This window comes from Diceros bicornis, chromosome 3 (genome assembly GCF_020826845.1).
Source record: "Diceros bicornis minor isolate mBicDic1 chromosome 3, mDicBic1.mat.cur, whole genome shotgun sequence".
Lineage (NCBI taxonomy): Eukaryota > Metazoa > Chordata > Mammalia > Perissodactyla > Rhinocerotidae > Diceros > Diceros bicornis.
Genome location: NC_080742.1, coordinates 54,094,632 through 54,110,198, shown reverse-complemented (window position 1 = coordinate 54,110,198; position 15,567 = coordinate 54,094,632). Strand labels below are relative to the sequence as shown.

At 42.2% G+C, this 15,567-nt stretch overlaps 1 protein-coding gene across 1 annotated transcript in view; it reads right to left on the bottom strand.

Annotated features, from left to right (window-relative positions):
- Nucleotides 1-7,479: 7,479 nt before the first annotated feature.
- Nucleotides 7,480-15,567, bottom strand: part of CHN2 (chimerin 2) — a 290,292-nt gene continuing 282,204 nt past the window's right edge. The window contains exons 11-13 of the mRNA XM_058527610.1: nt 14,361-14,498; nt 12,584-12,689; nt 7,480-9,274 (exon numbers count right to left, since the gene is read on the bottom strand). Coding sequence (XP_058383593.1) covers nt 9,103-9,274; nt 12,584-12,689; nt 14,361-14,498 — 416 coding nt within the window. The 3' untranslated portion in view covers nt 7,480-9,102. The remainder of the gene's footprint in view (nt 9,275-12,583; nt 12,690-14,360; nt 14,499-15,567) is intronic.

The following is a 15,567-nucleotide window of genomic DNA, read 5'->3' as shown; positions in this document are numbered from 1 at the left end:
AAAGAATTCAGTGGAGAAATGAAAAAGCTTATGAATGGCCGATTCATGGAAGAGACAATTAAATGACCACGAAACCAAAAAGGCACTCAGCTTCAATAGTAATCAAGGAAATGCAAATTAAAACAAAAAGACATGATATTACACCAAGATGTTAGCAAAAACATTTGTTGGGTAATGCCAAGTGTTGATAAGTATACGGAGGAACGGGAACTCTTAGACACTACTGATTGGTACAGTCACTTTGGGAAACATCTAGCAAAGCTGATGGCATGCATCATCCGTGATAAGGCAATGTCACTTCTAGCATATGCAGACTTTAATCAAAATGTTCATGGAAATGCTGTTTTCAATAGAAAAAAAAGAAACAATCTAAATGTCTACCACTTGCAGACGTGATACATAACATAATAAAATATTTAGAACAGTTAAAATGGATGAAGTAGATCAGTATGAATACATTTCAAAAACATCACATGGAGGAGAAAAAAATAAGTTATAGAATGATAATGTAGAGTAAGGTACATTTATGTAAAACATGGTATGTATTGAACAAATGTAGTAACAGCGTAAACTGCCAAGGACTGGAGGAGAAGAAAGGAGAATAGGATCAAGCCCTTTAAGTTATTCAGAATTTTAAAATTGTTTTGGTGCAATGCAGGTATGGCAGATGTGAAGATTTTAAAGAGCTGAGTGGCGGAGTCATGGGTGTGTTCATCAGGGACCTTGGCGTGGGCAGTAGATCACATGCTAGCTGGTTTAAGCAGAGGGATCTGTTACAGGGCACTGGGTAGCTTACTGAATCTTAGGGATCATTTGGATTTGTTGACAGATGGCATTTGGAGCAAGAGTGGATGTGATTGCCGAGCAGAAAGTAGGGTTAGAAGCAGCGTTGGAGTGCGTGCCGAGGGACTTGGACAGTTATAGAGGGAGGAAGGGCAGAGGAGCCTGAGCAGAGGATGCGGGAGAGGGTGTTGTCACAGCAGCCAAGAGAGGGCTTTGAGAAGGAGGGCGTGGTCAACTCTCCCGGCAATGAGAAGCCAAGTAAGCTGACACCTGAAGCCGCAGGGTGGCTGGTGGGGCTCGGGGAGAGCACCGGCGGTGGGGTGCCGGAGCACCGAGGCTGACCGAGTGGTGTGAGGGTGTGTGACGGCACCTCCATGCCTGCTCCCACGCCATCTGGTCCCAGTGATAACCCCGTGAGGTTGGTGGGTCGAGCAGGCAGGCAGGCATTAATTTTCATGTTTCAAAGGGGGAGAAACCTGAGGCTCAGAAATGTTCAAAGCCTTGATCTGTGCCCGAGCCAGGTCTTGGTCTCGTGGCTCTAAAGCTAGTGCTCTTGTAGGGCTACCCTGCTGCCATTCCACCACACCACAGCAAGGGATAGCTGTGGCTTCAAAAACTCATTGGGCAGTAAACTGCTAAAATCCCCATGGTGAATTTGCTAGGCAGCACTAAGGGATGATGCCTTATAACTGGGAAGAAAGGCTATCAATGGTCTAAGAATTCTCATAAAAGTTTCCCTAAGCTGTTGAGATTTTAGACAAGCATTTGCATGCTTACTCTGTGCCCCAAATACTATATTGAGTGCTGTACATAGATTATCGTATGCCTCACGATAAACTTCTTGGACTAGGTACTGCTATTAGTTCATTATGATGATGAGGAAACTGAGGCTTTAGAAGTAAAGTAACTTTCCCTAAATTACACTCTCAGAAAGTGATAGAGCCAGGATTTAAACAAGGGGGTTGTCGAGACCCAGCATCTGACTTCCTCATGTCTACATTGCACTAGATCCCAGCCAAAAGAAGCTACCACTTCCTGTGTAACCTGCAATTGAACTAGAGCTTAGATCTTCAGATTCTCCAAACTGAATTATTTTGAGGCTTAATCATTCCTACTAGATAGAAGGAGAAAGAATATGGTGAAGATTAGGTGAGTTAAGGATAACTAGTTCTAAGAAAGCTTCAGTAACTGAAGGGTTCAGATATTGGGCAGAGCTCTGAATGGTTGACAAGAGGCAATATGCATCTTCAGATTCTCCTGCTTCTAGAATGACCCCTCCTCCATCGGACCACAGTGTTACAGGACATTTGAGTATTTGTAGAAGGATTATGCCATTGATTTAGAAGAGGTTTGAGTGCCTATAGTGTGCTAGGCACAGTGCCAGTTAGGGGCTGGGGTAGAGTAGTGAGCAAAGTAGACCAGGTTCCTGCCCTCATGAAGCTTACAGTTTAGACAATATTATATTAGAGATAGAGTTGGTTCTATGGTTATGGGGTTGAGGCCCATAGGGATCTTGGTCTATGTGTGTGGAAGGTCCTATGCAGCTTCTGAGAGTTTGAACACCCCCCCCAATGCTGCAAAGCTGTTGCCCCCTTCTTTGTTAATAAATCCTGATTTTCTTCATATATCCAAACACTTTGGAGAGAGTGGATTTAGCCCCAGTTCAGGCGAGACCCTGATTGTTCTAAACCAGTACTTCTGAAATTTATCCTGCATGGCAATCACCCGGAAGACTTGTTAAAGACAGATTGCAAGGCCCCAGCCTCAGATTCAATGAGTCAGGCCTGAGAAGTTGCATTTTTAACGAGTCCCAGGTCATGATGCTGCTGGCAAAAGGACTACATCTTGTGAAACACTGATCTCAAGTGATCATGATTGGCTCATTCTTCTTGCTCTTGACTGGTTTAGCCAGAAGCATGTGAAGCAATTCTGGCCAGTGAGTTGTGAGGGGACATACGCTGGGGGAAAGATTTCCTGGCTGTTGAATGGGACACACAGGAGAGAGACATTGTCCTGCTTGTCCTGGCGGCTGCCTTCTTAAAACTAAGTGAATCCAGCCTGAGGAAAATGCCAATGAGCCAGGATGGTGGAGGAGAAAGAAAGACAGCACCAACCTTGGAGATGCCCTGCATCTTCTTGTTGAGATAATTAATGTCCTTATCCTTTAAGCCCTTTGCATCAAAGTTTTATGTTATGTGCAGGAGACATTTTCCTGACTGACGAATCTACTGCTTCTCATAGGTTAATGATGGTCTCCTTATTAGTCAGTCAGTAATCCACGCTCAGGAAGCAGTCCTGTGGGCTCTGGTACTATATTGATCTTGCCACATTGGGACTGTTCCTGGGGTGGCGAGTGGTCACCTTGAACCATTCAAGAGTTACGACCCTGTTGGCTCATAAAGACCTCATGGGTTTTAGCAGTGACTCCCTGGAAAAGAACGCCATGCCCCTCTCTCTCAAACACATGCGTGTGCATACACACCCACACCCACACTTACTCCTGACTTAGTCCGTGGCACTGAGTTTCTGGCCTAATGAGGTCTATTTTTGTCTTGCCACAGGTCGTCCCTGCTTAGCCTTTGGAGTCTGAACGTCTTGCCTTGGTGGGCTATTTGACCTGCACTTCTGATGCCTGAAGACCCATGTTGCCCCTGATGGGAATGCCCTGCTCCAGTCCCACGCCTCCACATCCTCCACACCTGCCAATTAATGGACTGACCTGGGCTTGCCCCACCTGGCAGGGGATTGGTTTTGGAAGGAAGGCACTGTGCACAATAATTAACATTTGTACATTACTATACAGTTTATACTGAGCTTTCCGTTCCCACATTCAGGATCTCAATGGATGCCTAGAAGCACTCTGATGGGGAGGGGGAACAGGTACTCTGTTATGCTCATTTTCAGATTGGGAACCAGAACAAACCAAGATTATACCCATTTTACAGATTAGGACATAGAAAAAACCAGATATCATGCTTAGTAACCAGAGTGATCAACAATCTATTCCAATAATACTTGTTTAACTCTTTAAGAAGATTTTGAAGTACACAGTTTTTTTCAAGAAAGTATGTTAAGGTTATAATTTTTTGGCAACAATGAAAAATTTGCTCCCATTGATGATTTACCATACATATGAGGTTTATAAGCCTATGAAAGGAGAGCTTCATCTGTTTTTCTGACTAAAGATTTTATCTTTTTTCTTCACCCCTATTCACTCCTTAAGGTTCAGCCTTTCAAGAGCCTGAAAAGCTCTTGTTAAGTTACAGAGGACTCCTTAGTTGCCATATCCAAAGGGGACTCATCACCTTGTCACCTTGCAGCAGCATTTGAGCCTGGTGGCCCCTCCATCCCTGAAGTTCTGTCTTCGCCCGCGTTCCTCTTACACTCCTGACTCTTGGCCTCCTCCTCTGGCCATTCCTGACCTTCCTCGCCAAGTTCTCTAACTTTGCCTGCTCCTTAGATTTTCTTCTTACCCAGAGACCTATTATTGGTCCTCTTTGCCTCAGCTGTCCATACAGTCTGACCAGGTCATAGCTACCAGCTCGTTCTTCTCTCTTGAGCTCCAAAACCATGTGTCCAGCTGTCTACCAGGCTTTTTCACATGGGTGTGCCATTAGCACCACAGTGCATCCCGAAAACTGGACCCTGGTTTCCCCCTGCTGAATCTGCTCCCCTTCCTATATTCTCTGATCATGCTAAATATTCATTTAGTTACAAAAACCAGAAACGGGGGTATCATAACTCTCTCCTTCCTTTCAATCCTGGCATCAAATCAGTAAGTCCTGACAACCTCCTTAATATCTCTCATAGCCATGACTCTTTTCCGCCCCTCCTGTGGGAGCCAAGTTCAGGTTGTCACTGCTTATAACAGCTTCCTGATCAGCCTCTGTGTCTCTAGTCTTACGTCCTCTAGACTATCCTTCACCAGACAGATCTTTCTAAGTTTGACTTGTGCTTGGCACACGAGGTTCCCTGGCACAGGCCTGCTTGTTTAATCTCATTCCCCCTCCTCTTCCCTCACACTTCATGTTCTCATTAAACCTAGCTCTTCATAATTCTCTTAACTTTCCGTGCTTTCACGTGTTTACGGCTGGCACCTTCTCTGCCCAGGGAAGCCAGAGAAAGTCTCAGCAGGGAGTTGAGACTTGCAGGATGAGTGGAGTGTGCCCGGCCAGCACATAGTACCCTCAGTTCTTGATCTCAAGGAGTTTGCACTTCAGTGGGTGACTTCGTGATCTTCACGGTACTTGGTGGTCACTGCTGGATTAGAAGTATGTACGAACTACAGTAGGAAGGCAGTGAAGGAGGTCCTTGAGTATGATAACATCTTTTCAACTTAGGAAAAAAAAAATGATGCTGGCTCAGGAGACCCTCTGTATTTTATTACATTAAAATGGACCTCATTGGCCCTCTCCTCTTTCTCTTCCCCTCCCTTGAACGTTGGTGCTTCAAAGAACTCTGAATCGGCTCTCTCCTGTATTTCTCTGTTCTGTGTCCCTGATACTCTCATTCAATCCCAGGGTTTCAATTGTTACCTATGGGGAGTCACTCCCAAATCCATCACTCCAGTTAGGGTCTGTTAATGCAATTGCTCATGAAACATCTCTGCTTGGAAATTTCACAGGCATCTCTATTTCATCATGTTCAAAATGGAACTCATCATCTTCCTTACTTTTTCTACCCCTCCTCAAGGGATGGAGGCATGTGTTCCTAGCTCCTCTTTTTGTGTTCATTTCAGTAGATATTATCCAGTTGTTAAATTAAGCAACAAGGGAGTCATCCTTGATTCTTTAATCCAATCTATAATGAAACTTTTTCAACACTACCCCCTAAATATAACTCAATTCTGTGTATTTATCTCTGCCTTGTAGCCGCCCAATCCTGGCTACATCACCTCGGTCCTATACGGCAACAATGAACATCTGACTCCCGGCATCTACTCTCACTACCCACATCCACCCACATATTCTCTGATGGATCCAAAGTCAAGTAACTGATCTTTTGAAAATGTAAACTAGATCATGTCATCTGTCCCTTGAAACCAATTAATGCTAAAAGTAATGGGGTGCCCTGGATTGTATCCTGGAGCAGCAAGAGGACATTAGCGGAAAACCTGTGAAATCTGAATAATGTCTGTAGTTTAGTTAATAGTAATATACCAATGTTGATTTCTTAGTTTTGAATAAATGTACCATGGTTACATAAGATGTCAACATTAGGGGAAAGAGGGTGAAGAGAACACAGGAATTCTCTGTACTATCTTTGCAACTTTTCTGTAAATATAAAACTATTCCAAAATTAAGTTTATTTAAAAAAACATTAGTAGCACTCCTTCCCCTGATGTTACAGTCCAAAATCCCTAACATGACCAGCTTTCTCTCCCAGCCAGACTAAACTTATCATTTCATTCTCCCAGTGAGATTAGCCTCCTTCTTGCCTCCAAGTATTCACAGTGCCTGGCCCGTTAATAAATGCTGGATAAATAATTGTTGAAAATTAGTGAGCATTACATTTTTAAAATCAAAAGATTGACTATAAATTTGGGGATTGATAGATCTTGGGAAACTGTAAGCTAACCAAGTAAAGTGTTCAGGAGGAGTCAGGACAGCCCAGGCAATACCTCAACTCGGAGGTATGTTGCTTTCTATGCTCCCTTTACCTCCCCCTCCCTCTGCCCTTCCAGGCTGCTATCCTTGAAATTCTGCACCGGCCCCCTCCAAGCTATGGAGACCAGGTGCCCGTTTATGTTAATGGGAGAAAGAAAAGGGTCCTCCTCCCCTCTTCACACCCACCCACCCTGCCCCTGTCCCACCTCCCGCAACCTACTTGTGGATATTTTAACAATGAGTTTCTGGAAACAACACTGCCTCCCTTCAGGTCTAACTACTAGAGTGCTTCCAATGACAGGAATTTCAAGCCAGGTAAGAGGAGCCATGTCAGGCTGCCAGATGGTGGGGGAGATAGGCGTGGACGAGCAGGCTTGAGACTAAAGTAAGGTAGAGAGGATCAAGTGTTGCAATCACATTCGAGAAAAGGAGTCAAGTGAACCTCATTACACATTATAGAGCCCTGTTATAATATCTCTTATTATTATGTGGACTTGGATTTAACCTGGGACAAACCCTTTTCTTCTCATGCTTCTTCCTTCCCACCCCCACGTTATATCCTTTCCCCTTCTAAGTCATCACTCTTAAAATAATAATGATAATAAAAAATAACTATTACTAATTACATTCATTCTCATTTCATCTAAAATTTTACAGTTAAAATATTTTCCCCAGTTTTTCAGATGAGCAAACTCATTCCCAAGGTCATATGCAGCTGATAACAGGCAGATCTAGGATTCAAACTTGAGTCTTTCTGGCTCCAAAATTCTTGTTCTGCTCTCCTGCAAGTGGCTGAGGGTGATTTGCTCTAAACACCACATCTCTCAATGAAGGACATAAATGCAATAGGTCTTAGAAAAAGTGAAGGTGAAGCTTTAGAATCCTAATTTCAAGCCAGCTCTCCAGGAGGAAGCTGGAGGAGGGGGTGGGTCATGAAGTGGGGACTTAGTGGGATGTTTCTGTTTTCTCATCGTGTTTTGGTGATGATCGAAACTTTACTGCCAAAATCCATCTGGGAACAGCATTTTGAATATTCTCCCCACCTCACCCGCCACTCCCTGACTACCAGTTTCTTTTGCATACTCCAAAATGATACACAGAAGAATTTAATACATTTAATGCTTTTCTTTCCATTTACACTATCATAAATTACAAAGTATTGTTCACTTCACAAAATAAAACCATTTCCAGATAATTTTTTGACAGTATCAAGAAGTACATAAGCTACAACAAACAAATCTGTACAGTTGGGAGGAACAATACTAGCAGGGAACAAGCAGAACCATTTTGACCCCATGTGCCAACCAAGTCCATCCGTATAGCCCTTGGGACTTTCCAGGACAACACGTGCAGTGCCTCCCCCTTTCAGCTCACTTATCACATAGTAATTCTCTTCTGGTCACTCCAAAACAAGACGAGTGAGTAATTACATGAATCATCTCAGACAATCAGAGGAAAAGACATTGTAGTTGGATTTAAGGAAAAAATCTAGATTTACCGTTTTTGATGTTTTAAATATTTTACCTATATTAAAAAATATAGAAATCTTGGTGTGAAAAGCTCCTGCTAAGATAAATATAAACAAAAAGATGGAACTATGGTAACAAAATCATATTAAATTATTACCCATACAGAGCTACTTTTATCAAGGAGGAACAAATATTTGTAAAAACCAAACTTATTCATTCTTACTTTTAAAAATAGGCTTTGTAAAACAAAAATGAAAAAAAAATCAACAATATTATGCAGATTCACTTTTCATAAATACAGCAATGTGGAAAAAATTCAAATTGCCACTAACAGATGAATTCAGAATGCTTGCTTGAAAAGAAAAGAGGAAAAGTGCTAACTTTTTACATGGCCCAGATACAACCAGCGTTCCCAAATCATTTTATGTAAAATGACTGCACACATGACATGGAAAGACTACGACCAATTACAAAACATACTGTGGGATTTCACAAAGTTTTTATGGAAAGAAAATTTGTGGATGTTTCAGACCATCCTACAATTGCTTTTAACATACACCCTATGATAGCAAAATGCCAGCGCTTAACAGCAAAAACTATCAAAAGCAGGGACACGGGTGGCAGGTGAAATTTCATTGAAAAGCACTATAAGGACAGAGGTATGTCAAGATAATACTGCATTCATGGTAAACCTTTTCAGGGCATCACAGCAAGAAGGCAGGATAAGGAACACAGGGTAATAATCAATGCACTGCATTGAGTTCTATTTGCTAAAATAAAGTAACATTCTTGCAGCTAAAATAAAAATACATTTTACAATATAAGTTTCATTTAACATTTAACATATAGAATTGTCTTCTTTTTGTAAGTGGAAAATGTATAACTGTAACAAGTACCTCTATGAATGAAGTTCCCTTTCATTACTGATAAGACTGAAATTTAAAAGTCTACATTGCTTTTTAATAAGTTAAAGAAGGATTTATTATCACTCTTCCAGCAAAACAGACATTCATAGGAGGCACGGCAAAGACCCAAGGCGAGGGCTTTTTCCCTACCCTCACTCTCGCTGTTCTCACATGGAGGCGAGTGTCTATGAGACACAGTAGCTGACTTGGCAATCCACCGTGGTCCAGGAAATTCTGTCACTTGTTTGGAAAACAAATCAAGAGTAAGAAACGTTTTTATTCCTTTAGCCTTATCAACTTAGAGGGGGGTGGGGCCATTCAGCTCATTTCCCTGGTGGATTAAAACAAAACATCTTCATTTTCTATTAAAATCTGCACAATCAGCTTTTGGTACCGCATGTCATGGAGGGTGGTGAGGGTGCTGTCCTCAGGGGACCTCATCAAGGTGGGCCCAAACACGATCCCCAGATTTTCAGCGTTCATGAAATTGTCCTTTTCATTCATAGTCACCCTGCAAAACAAGCAAATACACAGAGACATTATATAGATTTGTGGACGAATTTACATACTTGATTATGTACGTGTGCCCCCAAGAACTTCTCTGGTTTGGGAAATTGCAAAAGAAAACTGAGAATCAGAATTACAGAAAAGTATTTTTAAAAAGGTAATTTTTTAATTTTTTTTTTGGTCTGTTTTAGATTATTGACATTGCCTTCAGCCAGTAGAAGTGATTTACTAAGTAAACCTGGTATAGACACAATCTTAAAATTAGAAAATCAGTTCTTCTTACTAAATAAATGTGGAACTGTCATTTAGGGGATATTGGTTTGAAGACGCAGCAGATTATTAGCTGGCCTATAGTGCATACAGATTTTAGTCTAGGCTTGTACAGAAGTCTTTTTTCTCTCTTGTCACTTCCCACTGGTCTATATGCTGGTGAGCAGGGAAGCTGAGGGCAGATTCCCTGTCTGCTGGCAGGGCTAGTGCCAGAGGAGAAAGGTTCCTTGTAGGATGGGGCTGCCGTGAGTTTTGGAATAGTTAGGCCATTATCATGGGACACAGGAATGGCTTGAATGTGGCCAAATGGGAAAGCAGTTGAACATTATTTCTAGTTCCCACAGGATGAGGTCTGGAGCAGTAATTATTGTTGGAATTGAAAATCATCATTTCAACATCCAGATAATAACTGCAAAGTCTTTAAGAAAGAAATTCAAACTCTAATGTTGGCTTAATACTTTCCTACTAGAGTATAATTACAATCTCCCAGATTCTTTTTTTTTTTTTAAAGCTTCAGGGTATAGTTGTGTATCCTAGTTGTTAGTTCTCTATGTGAACCGCCGTCATGATATAAAACTGACAGATGGGTGGTGTGGTTCCACAACTGTGAAATGAACCCAGGCTGTGGCAGTGAGAGCACCGAACCTTAACCACTAGACCACCAGGGCTGGCTCTACAATCTCCCCAATTCTTGCTTTAAGGAATTTAGGTTTTAGGATGTTCATAATAGATCTAAAAGGGAATAGGTTCTCCAAAGCAGAGCAAAATATGATGAAAATATGTTTAGGTTTTGCACAGAAGGCCACATCCCTTTGTGTCTATTCTCTTGGAGCCAATTAAGATTAGCCATTTAGCATTATTTTAGGAAGGTCAACTCAGCTTGCATTATTTTCATGTTGCAAAGTTAGGAAGGAGGTAGGAAAGAGGACATTTTCACTAGCAAATTGGTCACATCTCTCCATTAAGTCAGGCACCATGACTGACCAAACAAGATGGCAAGCAAACCCTCCATGACAAAAATAATAAATTATTGGCATTTAAGATTTAACTGGGACATGTCAGTATTTTTCCTGATAATGATACTTTGCCTTCCAAACTGTAACAAATGGACACTGAAAGAAATAATTTATAGCAAATTAAAAGCCAGGCTGACATTTACCGTCTATACTTAAAAATTACTCATATTCTTAAATTCAATAAATTAATCAAAATGGGAATCTTCTGAGCTAAATATTACATCTCTGACCACCTTGAATATGAACAACAGTATTTATATGTTTTATAAGGTAGAAAAATAAACACCTCAGCACCTGTTTTTATATAGTATTCTCAACTTGCTTCCTTTCCCTTATTAAATGGATTTGTCAATTGGTCAATATAGACAATTCTTAGTTCATTTTATCTAAGAATGGGCTGCTGCCATGTGTCTTCCAAAAACACAGAGGAAGGCACACAGAAGTGTGTCCTGGCCCCTCCAACATCTCAAAGACCAACTCATTGACCCCAGTACACATGTATGGTGAAGGAAAGAGATCTATGGTTTAGGTAAAAGAGTCTGGAACCAGAGGCTCTAGTGTTCTGTAAACACCCAGAAATCTCCATCTGTCTCGTGTGCTCTTATACAGATAAGCCCTCTGAGGCAGGCACCCTCTGAGATGGCCCCCAGTGATCCTGCCTCCTGGGATTCATAGCCTTGGGTAATCCCTTCCCCTAGTGCATGGGCTGGACCTAGTGATTTGCTTCTAACAAACAGAATATAAACAGTGGGAGGTCACTTCTGAGATTAGGTTACAGAAAGACTGTCTTTCATCTTCAGTGCTCTTGCTCACTTGCTCTGAGAGAAGTCAACTGCCATTTTGAGAACTGCCTTTGGAGAGACCGACGTTGCACGGAACTGAAGCCGGCCTCCAGAGAACAGTCATCAAGAAAGTGAGGCCTCCAGTCCAACAGCCTCTGAGGAACCAAATCCTGCCAACAACCACATGAGTCAGCTTGGAAGTGGATGCTTCTCCAGTCGAATCTTTGGATGAGACTGCAGCCTGGCTGTCAGTTTGACTGCAACCTCATTATAGACTTAGAACCAGTGGTACCCAGTGAAGCCACACCTGGATTCCTGATCACAGAGACTGTGAGATCATAAATGTTTATTGTTTTAAGCCATTAAGTTTATTTTTTATTTTATTTTTTGTGAGGAAGATCAGCCCTGAGCTAACATCCATGCTAATCCTCCTCTTTTTGCTGAGGAAGACCAGCTCTGAGCTAACATCTATTGCCAATCCTCCTCCTTTTTTTCCCCAAAGCCCCGGTAGATAGTTGCACGTCATAGTTGCACATCCTTCTAGTTGCTGTATGTGGGACACGGCCTCAGCATGGCCAGACAAGCGGTGCGTTGGTGCACACCCGGGATCCGAACCCGGGCCGCCAGTAGCGGAGCGCGCACACTTAATTGCTAAGTGACAGGGCCGGCCCCTAAGCCATTAAGTTTTGGGGCAATTTGTTACTCAGTGATAGATAACTAATACATCAAGAAAAACAAGAGATCAGTATGGGAATGTGCTTGCCCAGAAGGCAGGCAGGCTCAGGAGTCTGGGACTGGAGTGAGCAGAAGGAGAAACAGCAGAACACAGAGTACAGGGCTTGTGTGGGAGGAAGAGGCAGAAATAGAGGCAGTATAGACAAACGGTTAAGACATGGTATAGGCTCTGGATCAGACTGCCTGGGTCTCAATCCTGGCTTCATCTCACCTCTTCACATCAGTTATTTAACCTCCATCAGCTTCAGCAATCTCACCTGTATCATGAGGCTCCTACCGGTACCCACCTCACGGAGGTAACATACATAAAGTGTGTGGAGCAGCTCTTGGCACAGAGTGTTCTAGCAGTCATGAATGGGGCTGGCCTGGAGAAGGCAGCATAGTTCACTTTAAGGGAGTGTCTGTCCACTCAGTGGGTTGCGGAGGAAGGTTGTGAACTCTTCCTAATGCAGTAACTGCCCCGGGGCAGATAGGGTTTGTGCAGGAAATGTAAAGGAGGTGTCAGCTTACTTCTTGAGGTGGATCATTAGGTATCTGAGGGTCTCATAGTGGGCAGGAGGCAGCAGCATCAGCACTTCATGGACTGCTTCCAGCCTCTCATCTGCGTTGGCGATTTCTGTGAAGATCACACATAATGAACGTTAGTACAGTGTGGCGACCTTCAAGTTTTCAGAGAAGTAACAAGAAGTTTGGTTTCTTCTGGCTACAGATGGAAGGGAAGTCTAATAAGTTCATGCAATTTCAGGTAACATTTCACTTAAAGTAATCAGTTTGTTCATGTCTTGCCTGTTCCATAAAGGGGTTGAGGCTGGGAACCACATGCATATCGAATATCCACTGGGTGGGTGGGAGGAGGCTGGACATGGTTCTTGCCCTCCAGGCATCTGTAGTCCTGTGGATGCTTACTGGCAGCACATGCACAAACTGTGCTTTGCCCATCTTCTGAGTGCTGGATTTGCTAGAAGTCTCACTATCACAAGCTTTCATTTAAACTGGACCACACCTGGTAGTGTTCTCTTGAAGTTGTCTAATAAGTCTTTCCCTGGCAGGCTTCCATAACTGAATACACTTTACAATGCAAGGGCACTGGCAGATGAGCCAGCCAACTCAGCCTGCATTAATAGCACTTTTCACCAAAGTTTTGGCATGGTTAACCCTGGTGTACAGCCCAGGTTAGGAAGTAGACACTAGGCACATTAACAATGGGAGGAAGCATGCAAGCTTCTGCTTTTCAGGTCTCTAGTAGGTACTGGCAGCCATTCAAAGACAGCTCTCCCGTCATTCCTCTTGGGGTGCAGGGTACTCTGCTGATGGAACCTTCTCCACCCAGGACTACCAGGACCCAGGAAAGAATGCTCTTACCAGGGAGTAGGGCCACAGCTCATCTGCAAAGTGCATCTTGCATTAATCCCAGCCTGCCCACGTATCTCCCCAGCAGGCATCTCATTACTATATTTAGCAGCTCATACCTTTAAAGATTAAATTTTTTTATAAAAACATCCTCAAAGTGTGCTTGAATTCTATGTCATGCATTCTAGCATCTGATCTCCCCTTCCTACGTTCCTGGGCAAAGCGTAGCACACCCTGCCCCTGCCCACTATGGTCCTCTCTCCTGACAGCAGTAGACCCAAGTGCCAAACACCGAATGAGCAACCAGGGGCGGATGCAGGACAAATGCTGATGTTCCACTCCTAGCCCTGCGAGCTCAGCTCTCCAAGCCTCGCTTTCCACCCTTGTAAAATGGGATTAAAATATTTGCCTCGTTAGGTAAATTAGAAGATTAAACTAGAGGATATTGGTGAGAGTTCCTAATATAGGAACATAGTATATTCTCAGTCTATTATTAATTTTGAACAGCATCAACGGACAAAACTTGGGATATGACTTTAATTGATTAGCAGTGGGACTTTGCCTAATGGATGAAAGTAGTTATAACTATCTACACAGTATATTGAAGAAAATGTGACCTTTTACTACAGAAACATTCTTGCTTTCAACATACAAAGAGTAGGCCTGGCTGTGCTGCTTCCCAACCTAGAAGGAACGATGGGGAGAGACAGAACTGCCTGGCACCCAGCTTCAGCCAAGTAGAGTTGGCTTGGTACTGGTTCAACTCAGCTGGTGAGCTATGCCTGCTTTTCTATTAACTGGGTACCATTGTGCCCTCACTTGGCAAAGCAAGTACTCACGCAATAATTCAAACAGTTCTGAGTTTTAATTTTCTTGAAGTCAAAAGCATTGTACTTAAAAATTTGGCACAAACAAAAAATTAGTTCTCAGTACTTACTTGCTGCTTCTATAAATTTGGAATAGGTATCGTAGGTGATGACAGGAATGGGTAAGTCTCTGAAATACAGTTTAAGGGCTCCAGTGATAATGTTTATGTCTGGATAGATGTTGGCAGATATATCTGCCTTTTCACCATCTGAAAAACAATCAATGATTCAATTCCTAATTAGGACCTTATTTCACCAAGTTAAAGCATGCCCAGAAAGAAAAAAAAAAAGATCCAACAATGAATGCTCCCTTACAAGTCTCAGCTGACTACTTTGGCTTCTAATAACACGGAGATGCAGGAAGTAACAAAAAGAAGTTTGGTGAGAGTGACTTTGGGTCTGACGGTAAGTGTAGCCAAAAGGGGAGTGAAATAGACTTAAAATAGTTCTTTGGGTCCCAGCCTCTCGTAATTCGCTAAATAGAAATTTAGCGCAGTCATTCATACTCTAGACCCAAAGGTTCATAATAGAATAACAATCTAATTTGAAGTAAATATCAAGAAGCTCTTATACAGCTCCACCAGTATTCTTTGGACTTGGATTTAAAGATCACATACTATAAAATAACTGTTGAGTATCTTCAGGTTCTATTGTCTCTTTCAGGCTCACTGAAATTTCTCTTAACTTAATTCTTCCTCCCCCAGTCCCTAGGACTTTAATTTGGGAAACTTTAACCTTCCCACATGTATAGGTAATGTTATACCTCTTACCGTTTTTACAATCACTCTCAAGACATTTTTTGACTTTTTGTTTTACCATTAGTAAATATCCGTCCAATTTAACTGTCACAGACTATTAAAATTTTTGGATAAAAAAAGTTTTAATCTTATAGGGACTATTAGCATTTTCTTTTATAGAGAGTTGAAAGAAAGAACAAATCCTTCAGCAAACCTGGTTCTGAGGATAAAAAAAGCTGCTGATGTACAGAAAACAGTAAGAGTGTAGCAGATATGCCATATGATCCAATTATTTACATAGTTAACAAACACTTATTAAGAATCTACCATGTGCCAGACACTGTTAAGCCCAGTGAATCAAAGAGGTAAAGACATACTCCCTTCAAATAGCTCTAGTCAGATTGGGATCAGGCATGCAACTCAACAATTATAAGGAAGATTGTTATGCTGGAGACGTGGAAACATGGGGGGACATGGGAAAAGGAAATGGAACTCTTAGGTCAGCTGGGGTGGTCAGGGAGGATTTATCAAAGAGGAAAGA